Source organism: Salvelinus sp. IW2-2015, unplaced genomic scaffold (genome assembly GCF_002910315.2).
Source record: "Salvelinus sp. IW2-2015 unplaced genomic scaffold, ASM291031v2 Un_scaffold1924, whole genome shotgun sequence".
Taxonomy (NCBI): domain Eukaryota; kingdom Metazoa; phylum Chordata; class Actinopteri; order Salmoniformes; family Salmonidae; genus Salvelinus; species Salvelinus sp. IW2-2015.
Genome location: NW_019943282.1, coordinates 8,147 through 26,649, shown reverse-complemented (window position 1 = coordinate 26,649; position 18,503 = coordinate 8,147). Strand labels below are relative to the sequence as shown.

At 40.5% G+C, this 18,503-nt stretch overlaps 2 protein-coding genes across 3 annotated transcripts in view; both read left to right on the top strand.

Annotated features, from left to right (window-relative positions):
- Nucleotides 1-6,188: 6,188 nt before the first annotated feature.
- LOC112072425 (tumor necrosis factor ligand superfamily member 14) lies at nucleotides 6,189-11,931 on the top strand. Its single transcript, XM_024139829.2, has 4 exons — nucleotides 6,189-7,003; nucleotides 8,385-8,418; nucleotides 8,616-8,702; nucleotides 8,903-11,931. Exons 1-4 carry the CDS (start codon nucleotides 6,803-6,805, stop codon nucleotides 9,295-9,297), a joined length of 717 nt encoding a protein of 238 aa, XP_023995597.1. The 5' UTR covers nucleotides 6,189-6,802; the 3' UTR covers nucleotides 9,298-11,931.
- A 5,569-nt stretch (nucleotides 11,932-17,500) lies between these two features.
- LOC112072424 (transmembrane emp24 domain-containing protein 1) overlaps nucleotides 17,501-18,503 on the top strand; it is a 5,757-nt gene continuing 4,754 nt past the window's right edge. For both annotated transcript variants that reach the window (XR_011476193.1, XM_024139827.2), the window contains exon 1: nucleotides 17,501-18,373. Coding sequence is in view for 1 of the 2 variants with exons in the window: in XM_024139827.2 (XP_023995595.1) it covers nucleotides 18,182-18,373 (192 nt within the window). In the remaining variant the exon portion in view is untranslated. The remainder of the gene's footprint in view (nucleotides 18,374-18,503) is intronic.

Genomic DNA, 18,503 nt, shown 5'->3' with positions numbered 1-18,503 from the left:
GGCCACTCAAGGACATTCAGAGACCTGTCCGAAGCCACTCCTGCGTTGTCTTGGCTGTGTGCTTAGGGTCATTGTCCTGTTGGAAGGTGAATCTTCGTCCCAGTCTGAGGTCCTGAGCAGGTTTTCATCAGGAATCTCTCTGTACTTTGCTCTGTTCATCTTTCCCTCAATGCTGACTAGTTTCCCAGTGCCTGCCGCTGAAAAACATCCCCACAGCATGATGCTGCCACCACCATGCTTCACCGTAGGGATGGTGCCAGGTTTCCTCCAGACGGCCAAATAGTTCAATCTTGGTTTCATCAGACCAGACACTCTTGTTTCTCATGGTCTAAGAGTCTTTAGGTGCTTTTTGGCAAACTCCAAGTGGGCTGTCATGTGCCTTTTACTGAGGATTGGCTTCCGTCTGGCCACTCTACCATAAAGGCCTGATTGGTGGAGTGCTGCATAGATGGTTGTCCTTCTGTAAGGTTCTCCCATCTCCACAGTGGAACTCTGGAGCTCTGTCAGGGTGACCATCGGGTTCTTGGTCACCTCCCTGAAGAAGGCCCTTCTCCCCCGATTGCTCAGTTTGGTTGGGTGGCTAGCTCTAGGAAGAGGCTTGGTGGTTCCAAACTTCTTCCATTGAAGAATGATGAGAGTCTCATAGCAAAGGGTCTGAATACTTATGTAAATAAGGTATTTCTGTATTATTAATACATTTGCTGAAATTTCTAAAACCTGTTTTCGCTCTGTCATTATGGGGTATTGTGTGTAGATTGATGAGAAAAACATTTGATATAATCAATTTTAGAATAAGGTTGTAACGTATCAAAATGTGAAAAAAGTCAAGGGGTCTGAATACTTTCCGAATGCACTGTACCCCTACAAAAATGTCTATTAATTATAAAACACATAATAATTCACATTTCCTGGTGCTAAGGGATTATTTTCCTTCTGTAACCAACTGGCTCAAATTAAGATCCTACATCTGTATAGTTGTGTGACTTACTGAACCATGAGACCCCAGAGATCAAGTGAAAGTAGGAGGTCCTTACAGTGTGTCGCCCACACGTTGGTTGAATAATACATTCAAGGGCCCTCCCTTTAACTATGCTGTCGAGGAACAGACCCTCCAGAGGCTGAGAGCTAAGTAAAGAAGATCTTATATTGGCTTATATTGTAAACTGTCACAGAGGTATCACACAGCACATCAAATCAGTGATATTTTCTACTTATATCCTTGCAGGAGGGAGAGAAAGTGTTGTGTAGCACAGCATGACTCATCACAACCCAGACACAACACACATTTTTTCCAGTCGTTGGGGTTTTAATTTTTTTTATTTTCTCCATTTCAACGATAACCTTACATCTTTCTAATCATTGTAACATTAGCTGTTAAAACCACAGATTCCGATTACGCACTGAGTTTATCCAGAATGCTGTCCCACGTAAACAGAGATCAGAGACTAGCGTCCACCCACTCCTTGGAGAGGCTTCATGAGGAAGCCTAGACCACGTTTCTTAATGTGATGACTTTCCACTGCCAGGTGTGAGGTTAAAGACAGGAGGTATGGGCAAGTCCACACGAGAGAGAGAGTGTTTTGTGTGTGTTTCAGTACGGATGCAGTMCGCGTTGCCTCTGCTTCTTATTWCCACGCACTAAGACGTCATCATGACAGTTTCCTCAAAATGTTTATTTGCTCTTATCTCTCTCTCTCTTTCTATCTCTCTCTCTCTTTTCTTTCTAACGTTCTTTCTTTCTAACGCTCTGTCTCTCCCAGTCAATGGAAAATTATATTGAAACATACGAATATGATTATCCAGAATTCATAGTTTGCTTGACAATGTTTCTGGAGAGAGCAAATACGAATGATGCAACCCAACTGTGAAATGATACTCACATATATTTCTACAGTGTGGAACACATTCATCATGGCATGTATAGGTAACTGACAAAATAAAGGAACACTGGGTAAATGAGGGATACAACATATATGAAAGCAGGTAACTTCCACACAGGTGGTTCCTGAGTTAGGTAAGCAATTAAAACATCCATCATGCTTAGGGTCATGTAAAAAGGTTCAGTTGCCCATTTTTTTGGCATCCCTGGCTAGAAGAAGAGATCTCAGTGACTTTGAAAGAGGGGTCTCAAAAGTGTAGGTATGGGTTTAAAGTGTGTGTGTGTGTGTGTGTGTGTGTGTGTGTGTGTGTGTGTGTGTGGTTGTGGGTGTGGTTGTGGTGTGTGTTGGTGTGTGGGGGTGCTCAGTCACCAGACTCAATCCAATTGAACACTTATGGAGATTCTGGAGTAGGCCTGAGAAAGCGTTTTCCACCACCATCAACAAAATCAAATCAAAGTTTATTTGTTACGTGCCCGAATACAACATGGTAGACCTTACAGTGAAAGTGCTTACTTACAGACTCTAACCAATAGATGCAAAAAAGGTATTAGGTGAACAATAGGATAAGTGAATGAAATAAAAACAACACCAAAACACCAAATGACGGAATTTCTTGTGGAAGAATGGTGTGGCATCCCTCCAGCAGAGTTTCAGACACTTGTAGAACATATGCCAAGGCACATTGAAGCTGTTCTGGCGGCTGTAGCAGCTCGTGGTGTCAACGTCCCATTAAGACACTTTGTGTTAGTGTTTCCTTTATTTTGACAGTTACTTGTAGTTTCAAGTGAAATGTTCAAAGTTGGGGACCCCCCCCCCCCCCCCCCCCACACACCACATATTTATTTTATTGTCACATTCCCAGGATAGGTGCAGTGAATGTGTTGTTTATCAGGGTCAGCCCAAAAGTACAGCGCCCCTGAACCATATTAGGGTTAAGTACCTCAAGAAATCAATGTGAATTACTTCTTGTTCATTATTAACTAAAATAATTTTTAACTGTACATATTAACTCAAATGAATATGTGCCAACCAAAATTGGATAAAACGATCCAGTCTGTTTGGTTCCATATAGAAATAGATGCTGTGTATTCGAGAGACACCAGGGAGCAGTGTTTAGCTTTAAGTAGGCACCACATTTATTCCTCTGGGGTCTCACAACATTTTCACTGACATTACACACACACAAGACCTTCTCCTCACGCCAGTATTTCAACAAAGGTTGTAGGAAACACATGACTCATAAAATAACAGACAAATGTGAACGTGTTGCCTCTTCAAAACTGATATGGGCCTATTGTATAAATTTCCTTCTAAAATGTTCCACTTCATGGTTGGTTGATGACTCAAAGTGAAATGGCTGCTACAGGCCTACTCTTTCAACATGCTTAGCTGAGCCATTAAGGACAGGTATAGATAGTCAAGAACAGTAAGAACTGGAAAATCCAACTGCATCTCATACATCATCTCTGTCTTCCATCTCTACCACAGAGTTACAGGGCATGGTTAGACCACTGAAGGTTGAAGATGTGGTGATGACTCAAGTATGGACACAGTCGTACACCTGACACTGTAACATTATGAATGTCTCACATGCGTGTTTTAATCTAAGGCCTAAGTCAGCATGTGTCCCAAATCACACCCTATTCCTATATATAGTGCACTATTTTTGACCAGAGGCCTAGTATAAAGTAGTGCACTATATAGGAATGTGATGCCATTTGGGACTTTATGATCAACAGAATTAGACATTCTTATGATTGAAATTAGACCTGTAGAAACACCAGCCAAGTTCATACCAGAACAGTGACACAAGTGTGTTTGATTAAACAAACATTTGGATCATTGTAGAGATGATTCTGAGGGGAATGGGTTCAATATCATATTAGCTGCTCATTACCCCCCTTCACCGCACCCTACTTGGGTTCGTAAATATGACTTGTCCCCTACAGATGGGTTGGAAAATTTCCAGAGAGAGAAAGGCCATGAATCAGCGAACAACAGATATACTGAGCGTGCTTGCATCGCCCCCAACCAGCACCCAGAACCCCACCTCCACTTCCTCTTCAGTTTACTAATATAGCACAACACACGCCTGCACCGGGGAGAGTCTCAAAGAGCTGCTTCTTAGAAAGGACAGGGGTGAGAGGAAAGAGAAAGACAAAGACACAAAGATGTCCTCAGCACGACTACAAAGAAAAGCTGCACAAAGGTGTGTCTGAAGCAGTGATGTGAAGTTTTGTAGCATATACAGTAAGCAAAATGAACCACCCATCATTGCAAGGTTTTCTTTATTGTTACTTTTGTCTACATTGTGTAGATAATAGAGACTGAATAATGATTCGGGAATTACACATATGAAATCATATGTAGTAACCAAAAAAGTGTTAAACAAATCAAAATATTTTGAGATTTGAGATTCTTTCAAGTAGCCCCCCTTTGCCTTGATGACCAGCTTTGCACACTTTGGATTCTCTCAACCAGCATAATGAGGTGTTCACCTGGATGCATTTCAATTAAAAAAAGTAAACATTGGCTTTTGATTATATCACCCTTAACAAGGTGGGTTTACAGGCTTTTTTTAAATATCAAAAAAGTTGGGAACCCCTGCCCTGATCCTAATTTTAACCCTAAACCTAACCTTAACCCCAAAACCAACCTTAATCCTAACCCTAAACCTAACACCTAGCTCCTAACCCAAACCGTATCTCCTACACTTATAATGTCTAACATCAACCCAAATAAACCCTTAAAAATAGCATTTGACCTGTGGGACTAACAAAATGACCCCAGTTGGTCAAGTGTTTGTGTGTTTACTATTCTAGTTCTGGTCCCCACAAGTACAGTTTAGAACGCATACACACACACACGCACGCACCGGCACAACGCACACACACACACGCAGCACAACGCACGAGCACGCACGGCAAGCGGACGCAGCGGCACACAGGCACGCACGCAACGCACTGCACACACACACACACACACACACACACACACACACACACACACACACACACACACAGATGCACACATCCAGTAAGCACTGACTGACGTAAGATGTCCATGGATGTTTGGTGAAATTTGGTCAGTCCATCTTGGTCTTGATTTCAACATCAACAGAAGTAAATTTCCAGACCGGCCTTGATTTGGCCCTAAAATAAATGTATATAATTGGTTCAGATTTGGTTTGCTCTGGACCACCCTTGATTTGGCCCAAACATGGACATCTATGATTTCTTAAGATTTGGTCAGCTCTGAGCGGGCCTATGTTTGGTTCAGATTTCGTCCTGTCTGGACTAACCACATTTTTATGTCCGTAAAATACGTATTTTCAATGTTTTTAAAATACATTTTCAACTTTCACTTAGAACTGAAAATTAACTTGACTTCAACGTCCGTGTCTTTTCAACTTCTTTCAAACATCATTTTGCTCACTGGGCACTCATTTCATACAGTTTTTTTAAGCCAGAATTGTCCACTCAGTGATAATTTCCACAGTTTTCCAAGGATTCCTGGATTCCATAGAATCAATAAAAACATACACATCACATAAAAGTTGTCTAGATAAAAACACACATACACAAAAGCATACACAGCATACCCAGTAGTAAACATACAAAAATATGTACACACATACAGCATATGCCGTGTACATACCATTTTTAAGGACAATTTGTTGTACGTTTTAGTTATATGACATGCAGAATGTTTTTTTTAAAGTGTGCATTATGGTCAGAGAGGCTGTGGGTGGTGCTATGACCAAGGGAAAGCTTTACATTGTTATTGCAATGTGCTCTTGTTAGTTTTGGATGAGGTTTACTCTTTGCCACTGATCTCAGATTTGTACTGCCCCAGCCTGATAGCTAAGGGGGTTTGGAAAGGGTGTTGATCCTACATCTGAATATGATTTTGAATATAGGTTTAGTTGTAGATTATTTTCACTAGTGGGTGATTGAAAAGTTAAAGAATAGAAAATTACTTTTAGAACACACCTTAGAGAGCATGCTGAAGCTAAATATGGACACCCCTGCTGTGTACCTTTAATCCACTTCCTGACATAGTAAACCACAATCCATCTCCAAGTGCCAAGCAGAGACGCATTTTTCCAGTCTTTGGTATGACTTGACCGGGGATCGAACTCCCAACCTTCCAATGTCAGGGAGGGCAAAGAATGATCTTGACAAAGTATGTGGTAAAAAAAAATTAGCATGAAAAGTCTTAACAACACAAGAATAACAATACAATGAACCATATATTGTTGTTTTTTACAAGAAGCTGCACTGTAAAGGAACATGAATATATTGGTCTTGTCATGATTTTATTGTTTTTGCTGGTAGAGTTGACAGCAGACCACTCTCTACCAGATCAGATACTCATCATGAGAGTGGCTGAGAGTGAGTGAGAGGAAGTGTGAACAGAGACAAATTATTGCAAAACTCCATGTATGCTGTAGTAGGCTAGAGTGGGAGGGTGTATGTAGTGTAGTGGGGAGGTGATCATACTCAGTGCATGGACACTCTATAAGATGCTCATTTGCATTTGCCTCGCTCTATCTGACTGATTGAAACTAAACACCAGAGGTAACCGTTCTCTCTCTGTCAAGATTTATTTTGRTTAAGASAAGTTTTGCTTTCTGTGACTGCTCTTTGGGGAGGTGGTCGTTTCTGTGAAGGATTTSCACATTTCTCATATCTGGAAGTTTTCTTCCACTACTGTGTGTCTTGTCTTTTCTGCTGACAAGACGACCTGAGGAGTCATACTGTACAACCCACACTAGTGCTTGGTCTTGCTCTGGGAAAGAATCTCTCTGTGTCTCTCGTTGTGTGCCGGGACCCCTGGTGCGTGGACCTCGCTCAGGTACTACTTGACTAYCTCTTGGAGGATCCTTTTTCAGTTCCTTATATTCTCTGATCGGAGACATCATGGCTGAGGGTGGTGTCCCGTACCCCTCCGTGTTCATGGTGGATAGCCATGCAACCTACCCACCGCTGCCCCCCAAGCCGAGACCTCCTGGTCGGGGTGGTGTGGCCCAAAGCCTGCTGTTCTTGCTGGTTGGTCTGGCTTTGTGTGGCTTGGCCATAGAGGCCTGCTTCATCTACCACCTCTACTCTAAACAGGGATCTGTGAGTATTGTCACCATGATGTGGCTGTCTACCCATCTCCATCTCTATTCCGTCTCCCTCAACACCTGAGAGTCTCTCTTCACACATCTCTCTCTCTCACACTACACAAATCTAGTAACAACTATGTATTCTTTACTGTGTTCTTTCATCTCTCACTGCTTTATTTTCCCCAATCTCTGTCTTGCTCTCAACCCCACAACGTGTACACTATTCTCGGAAAAATCTTTCTTTCATTCCAAAATGAAAGTGAATACATTTTCAGTGTCATTAGTTGATGTGTTCTTTCTCTCTCAAAAAAATAATCTACAACCCATTTGTATCATCATATGGGAAATAATTACTGGATTTGATTTACTTCATAGTCGCAGTCGACAAGACTGAAATTATACAGAATGCACAGTTACATTAAGACTATACTTTAAAAACCCAAGATACTACATGAAATTAATAAATTATTATTTAAAAAGTCACATTTGGTTACCCAATCTCAATGTATTTTGTACAATGTACAATAGTAAGTTACTGTTGGCTTTTTGCATTTGTTCCTTTGCTCCATTTTATTATGGCATTATCCTGGTTGAGAATAGAGTAATGTGTGGTGATATGTCACTTGGAATATTGGAACCTTGCTACAATTGGTTGTTTTGTTAGACTGTAATTGTGAAAGTCTATAGGGAACAGAAACAAATATTAACTCCCGAGGTACCAGGGCATTATTCACCACGATGTAGGTTTTTTGTCGTGTTAATTTTGCTTTACGTACAAACAGGTCTCATGACAACATAGTCAAGTTCTGTCATGGTCAGCAGTTTCTGTCCAAAGTTTGAGTTGGGATTCCCCTTGATATACGCATTAAACAGTTTTATTCATTCTTGTACATTTGGCAACAGTTGAGATGGAGAAGTTTATCAGAATTGGCATCATTTCGGAGAATATGAATGTTCCGTGACGTACCTTGCTGGAGCAGGGGCCAGCATTCCGTGTTCCACAGAATTGGTTCGTTGGTCAGGTGTTTGTGGTTATGTTGAGCTTCATGTGACATCATTTCCCCTGACCCAATATGGTGGCAAGGGTGCGATGGTTTATTGGAAGAGGATAGAGCTAACCTAGTCTCGCTGCATGCACATGTACTGACAGGGGAAGACAGGGGGGTGGGGTGTTCTAAGGATGGGATGGGTGATCTACTTTGCTTAATTACCAGAAACCATAAGCTGTTCTGTTTATCTTTCCTGCATATCATCTAATAAAATGTAAAGGTCACATTGCTGAAGGCCCAAAGAACCACTTAAATAGGAACAAATTAACATTCTCACACATGCCTGTACTGTATTACCACAAACCTCTCTGTTCATTATGATGATATCTCTATTCTCAACTGCAGGCGGAGTCAGGGTCAGTTGGTATGAGTATCCAAGGTATGTCCCAGACTATATCTCCTTCTCTTGTTCAAACACTGTGACAAAATGACAAGGGACTCATCTTTGGTAGAAGAAGACACTGTATATATTGTATCCCGACTGAGTATTTTGTACACATTTGATAAATGCATTTCTGAATCATTCACCTTCTAAAATGCACATCAGTTCAACATAAACTTTGTCCCCAAAAACAGACCAAGAGGACATTCCGAAGGAGGTTCCCCCAACTTCAAGACCGAACCCTATTGTGTTGCCTTCAAAACCTGTTGCACATCTGACAGGTAAGACCATTACCACCAGGCCATTGCAACTACACACAACCCTTTATATTAATATTTGGTCATGACAGAAGAGGGTGAAATATAGGTATGTAGTAGTACATCAGATAGTATGGTGTTTGAAATAGGACATGAAGATAAATTAAAATGAGCTCTTACGACAGAAAACTTTTCCCACATATTGTCCTGTATTTGTTCTCCAGCTGGACCTCAAGCACCTCATGGAGATGGAGTCATGGTATGGAACATGCAGGCAGAACCGCTCCTCCATGAAATGGAGTACAAAGATGGCAAGCTTGTCATCCAGAAGGAAGGTTACTACTACGTCTACTCTAAGATCTTCTTCAGTGAGGTCAATATTGAGTTCACACACTCGGTCTGCAGAAATACTCCACGGTATCTTGGGGAGGACATTGAACTCCTTAAGTCCAGGAGATATTACCCCAAGTTTGGGGAAATGATGTCCACATCAAACAGCTACCTGGGAGGGGTGTTCCACTTCTTTGAAGATGACTCCATCTTTGTCAAAGTGAAAAATGTCACTCAAGTTCGGATACAATATTCCACAGAGAACGTGTTTGGTATCTATATGATATAATAAGCCTGGGGTTGATGATGAATATACTTATTTTTAGATAGCTGGCTGATTATCATTTGTTTAAGGCATAATAATACTGTAGGCCAATTTACATGTAATATTGCTACGCAGGGCCTTCCCCCTTCCCGGCACACCATCATTTTCTTTAAACAAATCCTTGCATCAAGATGCAATTCGATGCGTGGAAAATTGACTGTTGAAGAAAAAGCCCCTTTATAATAAAGCCATAATAACGTTTGCCATGTGGCATACACTAGGCTACAGTTGAGCAGAGGCATTTTTAGGATTTCCGCACATGGGGATTTTTTTTAGCAGGGTCGTAAAAGAATCCGCTTTAAAAAAAAAATGCATTTAACGCAGTTCTACATCATTTACATGACCTAAAGACATTAGTTGAATCTTTTTATTACCACACAACTGACTGAAATGACTGGCTACTCTGACACTGACAAACTGAGATCAATCTGGTCTTGAATTCAAACAAACAATAGCCCAGGCCAATGAAGCGACACAATATTAGGAAGCAATATATATACAGTATATACTGTATATCATAGGTTACAGTAGGTTACTAAATAAAATGTTGAGTGGCACACTGATTCACCTAATGATGAAGATGAAGCCATAGGCTTCTCACGGTGAGGGCTGATGTTAGCTAAAAATTGGGAGTTGTCAAGAACATTTTTTTATTGGTTCTATAGACAGATTAGTCTTCTCTTTTCACTAGTAGGCATTTGCTTTCCAAACTGTGCGTTCTTCCCACAATTTTATTTTGAAATCTGCAAACTGACAGCTGCTTCCCAACCATAGAAGTACAATCCATAGATGGCAGTTCCCATTCAAGTCAGAACTGGCATCCACTGCTGGTGTACCACTTCAATGGAGTATATATCTATGGCCAAAAAGCAACAAGCTGTAGCCTATTTGGGGCGCATGACCTTCCTGACTGTAGGCATAGCAGTGACTGTCAAAATAAAGGAAACACATGAGTTAACAAGGGATACAAGGTACACAGTATGTTATGGTGTGGGGTGCATTTTCCTGGCATGGTTTAGAGCCACATGCATAATCTATGCCAAGGAGCATTGAAGCTGTTCTGGCAGTTCATGGTGGCGCAGCACCCTTTTAAGACACTTTTTGTTGGTGTTTCCTTAATTTTGGGAGATATCTGTATGTGCTTGTGATAAAACTTAATTCACAGTTATTTTTTTATAAACGATTTATCCTCTGCAGCTAAATTATGCTTTCTGGTGTATTTTGAACATTGAGAGCGGGCGCCTATGGTTGGAAAAAAAAAATATATATATATAAAATAAAAAGTTGTATTATTTTTTGCCTCTTGGGCCCAGTCCTTGACTCACACAATTGACCAGTCCTATTTATTTATTATGCAGTTATTATTTATATATTTTTATTAATCAATTACCCAATCAAGACAGGGGACCCCCTACCTCCTCTCCTCCCCCCCTTCTGATGATTAGCAGAGCGGCAGCAGGCAGCAGGCAGCAGCTAGACTCATTGATAGCAGAGTCCTGAGTCTTCCTGTGGCGGTTGTAGTGAAAAAGTATAAAATATGTGCTACATATATAATATATACAACATATAATATATATATATAACATATAATATATACAGTATATATTTCCTTGATAGTTAAACATTTATTTAAAAACAAAAAAAATCATTGCTGCCTCTTGGGCCCCCAATGGGCCTGGACGCAGGTGTTACAGCCCCGGTAAACCCCTGCATTAATCAGGCCCTGTTGCTAAGGTAAATCATAAAATCGGATAAAATTATAATATATTGATTGATTTTGCTTTTGTAGAATAAAACACTTTTTTTATCAGTGTTGGTGGTGAAAGTGCAGAATATTCTGGAGTTAACATTATTAGGGATGTTTGTACTCACTCCGTGTTGCTTCTCTTTTGTAAGTAGTGTTGTTATTGATGGGGGTTTAGGTCAGGAGGTAACACATTATGTTGATAGTCCGCCCTCAAGAACAAGAACAAAAGAAGTGTATGAACATTACCTCTGTATGCTAGGGTTCAATGCATATTTACAGACATCAGCTCTTTATACTCTTACTTGTTTGTTATATTGACCTGATTAAAAATAATATATCCATAATAGTATAAGGAAATACATAATATAGATATAGAGAAAAATATTTAGATATTTAGATAATTCGAAATAGAGACAAGTAGATATATTCTACATTATTGAAACGATTTAAGAATACCTGATATTCAGGTAAATTGCATGTAAACCACTGCATAGTGTTCATGATAAGGTCAAATGTTGGACTATCTATTTCACTCTTTGTATAACCTCCATAAAATTACAAAGTGATTAACTAATTTCAATACCCTCGACATGTTGTATTTCACCTAATGGTGTTTTATATTTATTTAACATTTTATACAAATGTAAAGTAGTCATTGTCCTCCATATTCTGATAAACACGACTTATCAACTTCCATATATAGTGAGAAATAAAAAATAATATATGTTTTTTCTTCTTATTGGACGCCAACGCTATGCAAGCAGTAGGCTATAGCTGTAACACATACTGTGTATTTTGTATATTCTATCCTGCAAATATTCAAATAAATAAATGTTGCATTTTTTATCTTTCTTACGATTCTGTGTGAGCATTTTTTGTTACTTTAATTGATCCACAAAAGTATATGCATGCAGGAATGTAATCACAAACAGACATACAGAGTCATCATGTAACAAAAGTGCTTCTGTCCTGGAATTGAGTCTAGAGCGTGGCTTCAGTAGCAGCGGATGCTACACCCACTCAGTTGCATTGTAGACAGTCAGCCTGCGACCACAGGAGGTGAAAACCACTTCTCATTTCACCGTCCCCAATCCCCACCAACCCCCTGCATTACAGTGAAGCATATAATCCCCCCTTATACAGTGTCTTTGCATTTCTGCTCCATTTTACTGACATATAGGAACAAGACCTCAGAGGTCTCAAATCAACGGTAATAGATACGAGTAAGGTATGCGACATGAGTATATGACAGTATGTGACCTGTGTTCACATAGAGATTATTGTCTTGTTTCCCTGACCTGATTAACTTGCTTACTGGTGACAGAGGTGATAAGACTGCACTGTGCAGGTTTTAGAGCAATGCTAACCACATTTGATCACAACTTTGATATTACTTCCCTACCAAAAGTATCTGACCTCATTGATTGAAAACACGTAACAAAATACATGTCCAATGTCTTTCCTAACAGGCTCTGCATTTTGTATTGGATGTGTGTATTCTGTTTCCGTTCTGCAGGGCTCATTTGTAAAAGAGACCTGGATCTCAATATGAATCCCTGTTAAAATAAAGGTTAAATTAAAAATGTATACCATGCAATCACATGCATTCACATTCACACTCACATTATACAAATACTGTACCTACAGTACATGTCAAAAGTTTGGACACACCTACTCATTCAAGGGTTTTTCTTTATTTTTTAAAACTATTTTCTACATTGTAGAATAATAGTGAAGACATCAAAACTATGAAAAAACACATATGGAATAATTTAGTGACCAAAAAAAAGTGTTAAACAAATCAATTTGAGATTCTTCAAAGTAGCCACCCTTTGCCTTGATGACAGCGTTGCACACTCTTGGCATTCTTTCAACCAGCTTCACCTGGAATGCTTTTCCAACAGTCCAACTCATCCCAAACCATCTCAATTGGGTTGAGGTTGGGTGCTTGTGGAGGCCAGGTCATCTGATGCAGCACTCCATCACTCTCCTTCTTGGTCAAATAGCCCTTACACACCCTGGAGATGTGTTGGGTCATTGTACTGTTAAAAACAAATGATAGTCCCATTAAGCGCAAACCAGATGGGATGATGTATTGCTGCAGAATACTGTGGTATCCATGCAGGTTAAGTGTGCCTTGAATTCTAAATAAATGACAGACAGAGTCACCAGCAAAGCACCCCAAAACCATCACACCTCCTCCTCCATGCTTCATGGTGGGAACCACACATCGGGAGATCCTCTGTTCACCTACTCTGTGTCTCACAAAGACAAAAAATCTCCAAAGGACAGATTTCCACCGGTCTAATGTCCATTGCGAATGTTTCTTGGCCCAAGCAAGGCACTTCTTTTTATATATGTCCTTTTTCTTTGTAGCAATTCGACCATTACGGCCTGATTCACGCAGTCTCCTCTTAAAACCTCTTGACGCTAGGGGTCAGAATTTATTTTTCTTCTTAAAATATCGTTCCCAAGGTAAACGGACATTTTCTCTGGCCCAGATCGTAGAATATGCATATAATTTACAGATTAGGATAGAAAACACTCCAAAGTTTCCAAAACTGTCAAAATATTGTTTGTGAGTAAAACACAACGTATTCTGCAGACGAAAACCTGAGAAAATATAACCCGGAAGTGATATTTTTATTTTTTTAACTGTGTTTCCTGGCCCGTCTTTCTTCCATTTAAAGGGGTATCAACCAGATTCCTTTTCCAATGGCTTCCACAGGCTGTGACCAGGCTTTAGACATAGTTTCAGGCTTTTATTTTGAAAAATGAGCGAGATGTTTCTATAAGGGAGTCAGGTGTCCCCGAATAGTTCTGCGCGCCGAGAGAGCTCTCCATGTTCCGTTTGTCTCTAAAAGAATAGGTTATGGTCCGGTTGAAAATTATCGATACGTTTGTTAAAAACAAACCTGAGGTTTGATTATAAAAACATTTGACATGTTTCTACGACCATTACGGATACTTTTTGGAATTTGTCGAACAGAACATGGCTTTGGTTTTCTCAACATAATGCGCAACCCGTTTTTTTGTGATAAAAGTAATATTTATCGAACAAAAGGAACATTTGTTGTGTAACGGGAGTCTCGTGAGTGGAAACATCCGAAGATGATCAAAGGTAAGCGATTAATTTTATTGCTTTTCTGACTTTCATGACAAGCTAACCAAGCTAATATAAGGCTAGCTTTGTAGCATTGAAAGCTACACTCACAAAAGCTTGGATTTCTTTCGCTGTAAAGTATATTTTCAAAATCTGACCCGATAGGTGGAATAACAACAAGCTAAACTGGTTTTGATATATTTCACTTGTGATTGCATGATTATAAATATTTTAGTAATATCTTTTAATCTGATACGTTTGGAATTTTCATCTTCCTTTCAGGACCGCGAACGTGGCTGTAGTTTTCTCAACATAACGCGCAACCAAATGGCGTTTTGTTTGTTATAAAAGTAATTATTTATCGAAAACAAAAAGAACAATTTATTGTGTAACTGGAGTCTCGTGAGTGCAAAACATCCAAAGATTATCTGAAGGTAAGCGATTAATTTTATGCTTTTCTGACTTTTGTGACCATGCTAATTGGGGCGAGCTTTGTAAGCATTGAAAAGCGGAAACTCACCAAAAGCTTGGAATTTTTCTTTCGCCTGTAAAATATATTTCCAAATCTGACACGAATAGGTTGGTTAAAACAGCTAGCTGTTGTTTTGGTATATTCACGTTGTGATTGCATGATATATAATATTTTAGTAAATCTTTTAATCTGTACGCTTTGAAATTTTAATCTCCTTTCAAGGACCGAACGTGGCTGTAGTTTTCTCAACATAACCGCAACCCAAATGGCGTTTTTTTGTTATAAAAGTAATATTTATCGAACAAAAAGAACATTTATTGTGTAACTGGGAGTCTCGTGAGTGCAAACATCCAAAGATTATCTAAGGTAAGCGATTAATTTTATTGCTTTTCTGACTTTTGTGACCATGCTAATTTGGGGCTAGCTGTTGTAGCATTGAAAGCTACACTCACAAAAGCTTGGATTTCTTTCGCTGTAAAATATATTTTCCAAATCTGACACGATAGGTGGATTAACAACAAGCTAGCTGTGTTTTGGTATATTTCACTTGTGATTGCATGATTATAAATATTTTGAGTAATATTTTTGCATTTGGCGCCCTGCAATTCTAGCGGGTTGTTTAGGAAAGTGATCCCGTAAAAGGGATCCTTGGCGCAGAGAAGTTAACAGGTGTGCCTTGTTAAAAGTGAATTTGTGGAATTTATTCCCTTCTTAATGTGTTTGAGCCAGTCAGTTGTGCACTCCGGTACCGCTTGCCGTGCGGTAGCAGAGAGAACAGTCCATGTCTGTCTCCGTGTCTGGAGTTTTTGACAATGTTTAAGGCCTTCCTCTGACACCGCCTGGTATAGAGGTCCTGGAGGGCAGGAAGCTTGGCCCCCAGTGATGTACTGGCCGTACAAAATACTCTTTGTAGTGTCTTGAGGTCGGAGGCCGAGCAGTTGCCATACCAGACAATGATGCAACCAGTCAGGATGCTCTCAATGGTGCAGCTGTAGAACCTTTTGACGATCTTTTCAGTCTCCTGAGGGGAATAGGCTTTGTCGTGCCCTCTTCACGACTGTCTTAGTGTGTTTGGACCATGATAGTTTGTTGGTGATGTTGACACCAAGGAACTTGAAGCTCTCAACCTGCTCCACTGCAGCTCTATCGATGAGAATGGGGGTGTGCTCATTCCTCATTTTCCTGCAGTCCACAATCATCTGCTTTGTCTTGATCACGTTGAGGGAGAAGTTGTTGTCCTGGCACCACACGGCCAGGTCTCTGACCTCCTCCCTATAGACTGTCTCATCGTTGTTGRTGATCAGGCCTACCACTGTTGTGTCATCGGCAAACTTGATGATGGTGTTGGAGTCGTGCCTGGCCATGCCGTCATGAGTGAACAGGGAGTACAGGAAGGGACTGAGCACGCACCCCTGAGGGGCCCCCGTGTTGAGGATCAGCGTGGCGGATGTGTTGTTACCTACCCTTACCACCTGGGGGCGGCTCGTCAGGAAGTCCAGGATCCAGTTGCGAGGGGTTCAGTCCAAGGGTCCTTAGCTTAGTGATGAGCTTTGAGGGCACTATGGTGTTGAACGCTGAGCTGTAGTCAATGAATAGCATTCTCACATAGGTGTTCCTTTTGTCCAGTGGGAAAGGGCAGTGTTGAGTGCAATAGAGATTGTATCATCTGTGGATTGTTGGGGCAGATTGGAGTGGGTCTAGGGTTGCTGGGATGATGGTGTTGATGTGAGCCATGACCAGCCTTTCAAAGCACTTCACTGCTCCAGACGTGATCGCTACGGGTCAGTAGTCATTTAGGCAGGTTACCTTAGTGTTCTTGGGCACAGGGACTATGGTGGTCTGCTTGAAACATGTTGGTATTACAGACTCAGTCAGGGACAGGATGAAAATATCACACTTGCCAGTCGGTCAGCGCATGCTCGGTGTACACATACTGGTAATCCGTCTGGCCCTGCGGCCTTGTGAATGTTGACCTGTTTTAAGGTCTTACTCACATTGGGTACGGAGAGTGTGATCACACAGTCGTCCAGAACAGCTGATGCTCTCATGCATGCTTCAGTGTTACTTGCCTCGAAGCGAGCACAGAAGTAATTTAGCTTGTCTGGTAGGCTCATGTCACTGGGCAGCTCACGGCTGTGCTTCCCTTTGTAGTCTGTAATAGTTACTTTAAGACAATCCGTAAAATGTCAAGAACTTTGAAAGTTTCTTCAAGTGCAGTCACAAAAACCATCAAGCACAATGATGAAACTGGCTTTCATGAGGACCCCCACAGGAGAGGAAGACCCAGAGTTACCTCTGCTGCAGAGGATAAGTTCATTAGAGTTACCGGCCTCAGAAATCTGCAATTAACTGCACCTCAGATTGCAGCCCAAATAAATGCTTCACAGAGTTCAAGTAACAGACACATCTCAACATCAACTGTTAACCTCTCTAGGGTACGTGGGACGGTAGCGTCACATCTGGCCAAAATACGGTGAAATTGCAGAGCAATAATATTTTGTAACTTAAACCATTCAAAAGATAAACCATTCATCTCTGTTTGTTACAAGCTTAATCTAGCGGCTACCGGAGGTTACTGACATAACCCTAGTGGTGGAAAAAGTACCAAATTGTCATACTTGAGTCAAAGTAAAAAATACCTTAATAGATAATGACTCAAGTAAAAGTGAAAGTTTCCCAGTAAAATACTACTTGAGTATCAAAAGTAAAAGTATAAATCATTTCAAAATCCTTATATTAAGCAAATCAGGCGGCATAATTTTCTTGTTTTTTTAAATGTACGGATAGCCAGGGGCATGCTCCAACACTCAGACATAATTTACAAACGAAGCGTGTGTTTAGTGAGTCCGCCAGCTCAGAGGCAGTAGGGATACCCAGGCATGTTCTCTTGATAAGAGTGTAAATTAGACCACTTTTAGGTGTCAGGGAAAATGTATGGAGTAAAACGTACATTATTTTCTTTAGGAATGTAGTAAAGTAAATCTAAAAGTTGTTAAAAATATAAATAGTAAAGTAAAGTACAGATACAAAACAAACGTCTTAAGTAGTCCTTTAAAGTATTTTTACTTAAAAGTACTTCACACCACTGCTATACATTGGTATTGCACACCCTTCCAGTCAATCATACGCGCTACTTTGTAGAAGTTATTGTAAAAGATAGGGCTACAGGGTGAGATTTTTTTCTTCCAGTGGTCTAGTCTAACTTCGATATAATAGGTTATCTTGTTGGGTGAGATGCCATAAAATCGACTCACTTTCAGTTGCGCGCACAGTGGTCAGAACTGATCTGAAGCTAGTTGTTCGGTGAAGTAGGCGACTTGATTTCTGCTATGACTAACTTTGATCACAAGCAATAAATAGCCTACAACTCGTGGTCGCTGACAGTCTATGGAAAATGTACGTATACAATGCGGTATGAGTGAAGCGAAGTAGGCTACTAGACTACAAGAACAAGCATTCATGGCTGCCGATGAGTCAACAGTGATTGTAACTTTTACTGAAGTCCAAGGTCGCTTCTAGGCTACAAATGGGTTCCATGTTTGATCTGAGCGCTGCTGTAAGACTCTATTTGCTGTCTTGTTTCGTTGTATCTGTGGACATCACTTTAGGCTTGGGACAAAGCCAAGATACTGAATTCACGTTTCAACTCCCTGCGGGTAGAACAGAATGTTTCTACCAAACAGCTACGAAGAACGGAAGCCTGGAAGTAGAATACCAGGTAGCAGGCTTGGACAATTTATTTTTCTGTGGTATTGAAAACACAGCTGACATTCTATGTGTCATTCTCTCTCTCTCTCTCTCTCTCTCTCTCTCTCTCTCTCTCTCTCTCTCTCTCTCTCTCTCTCTCT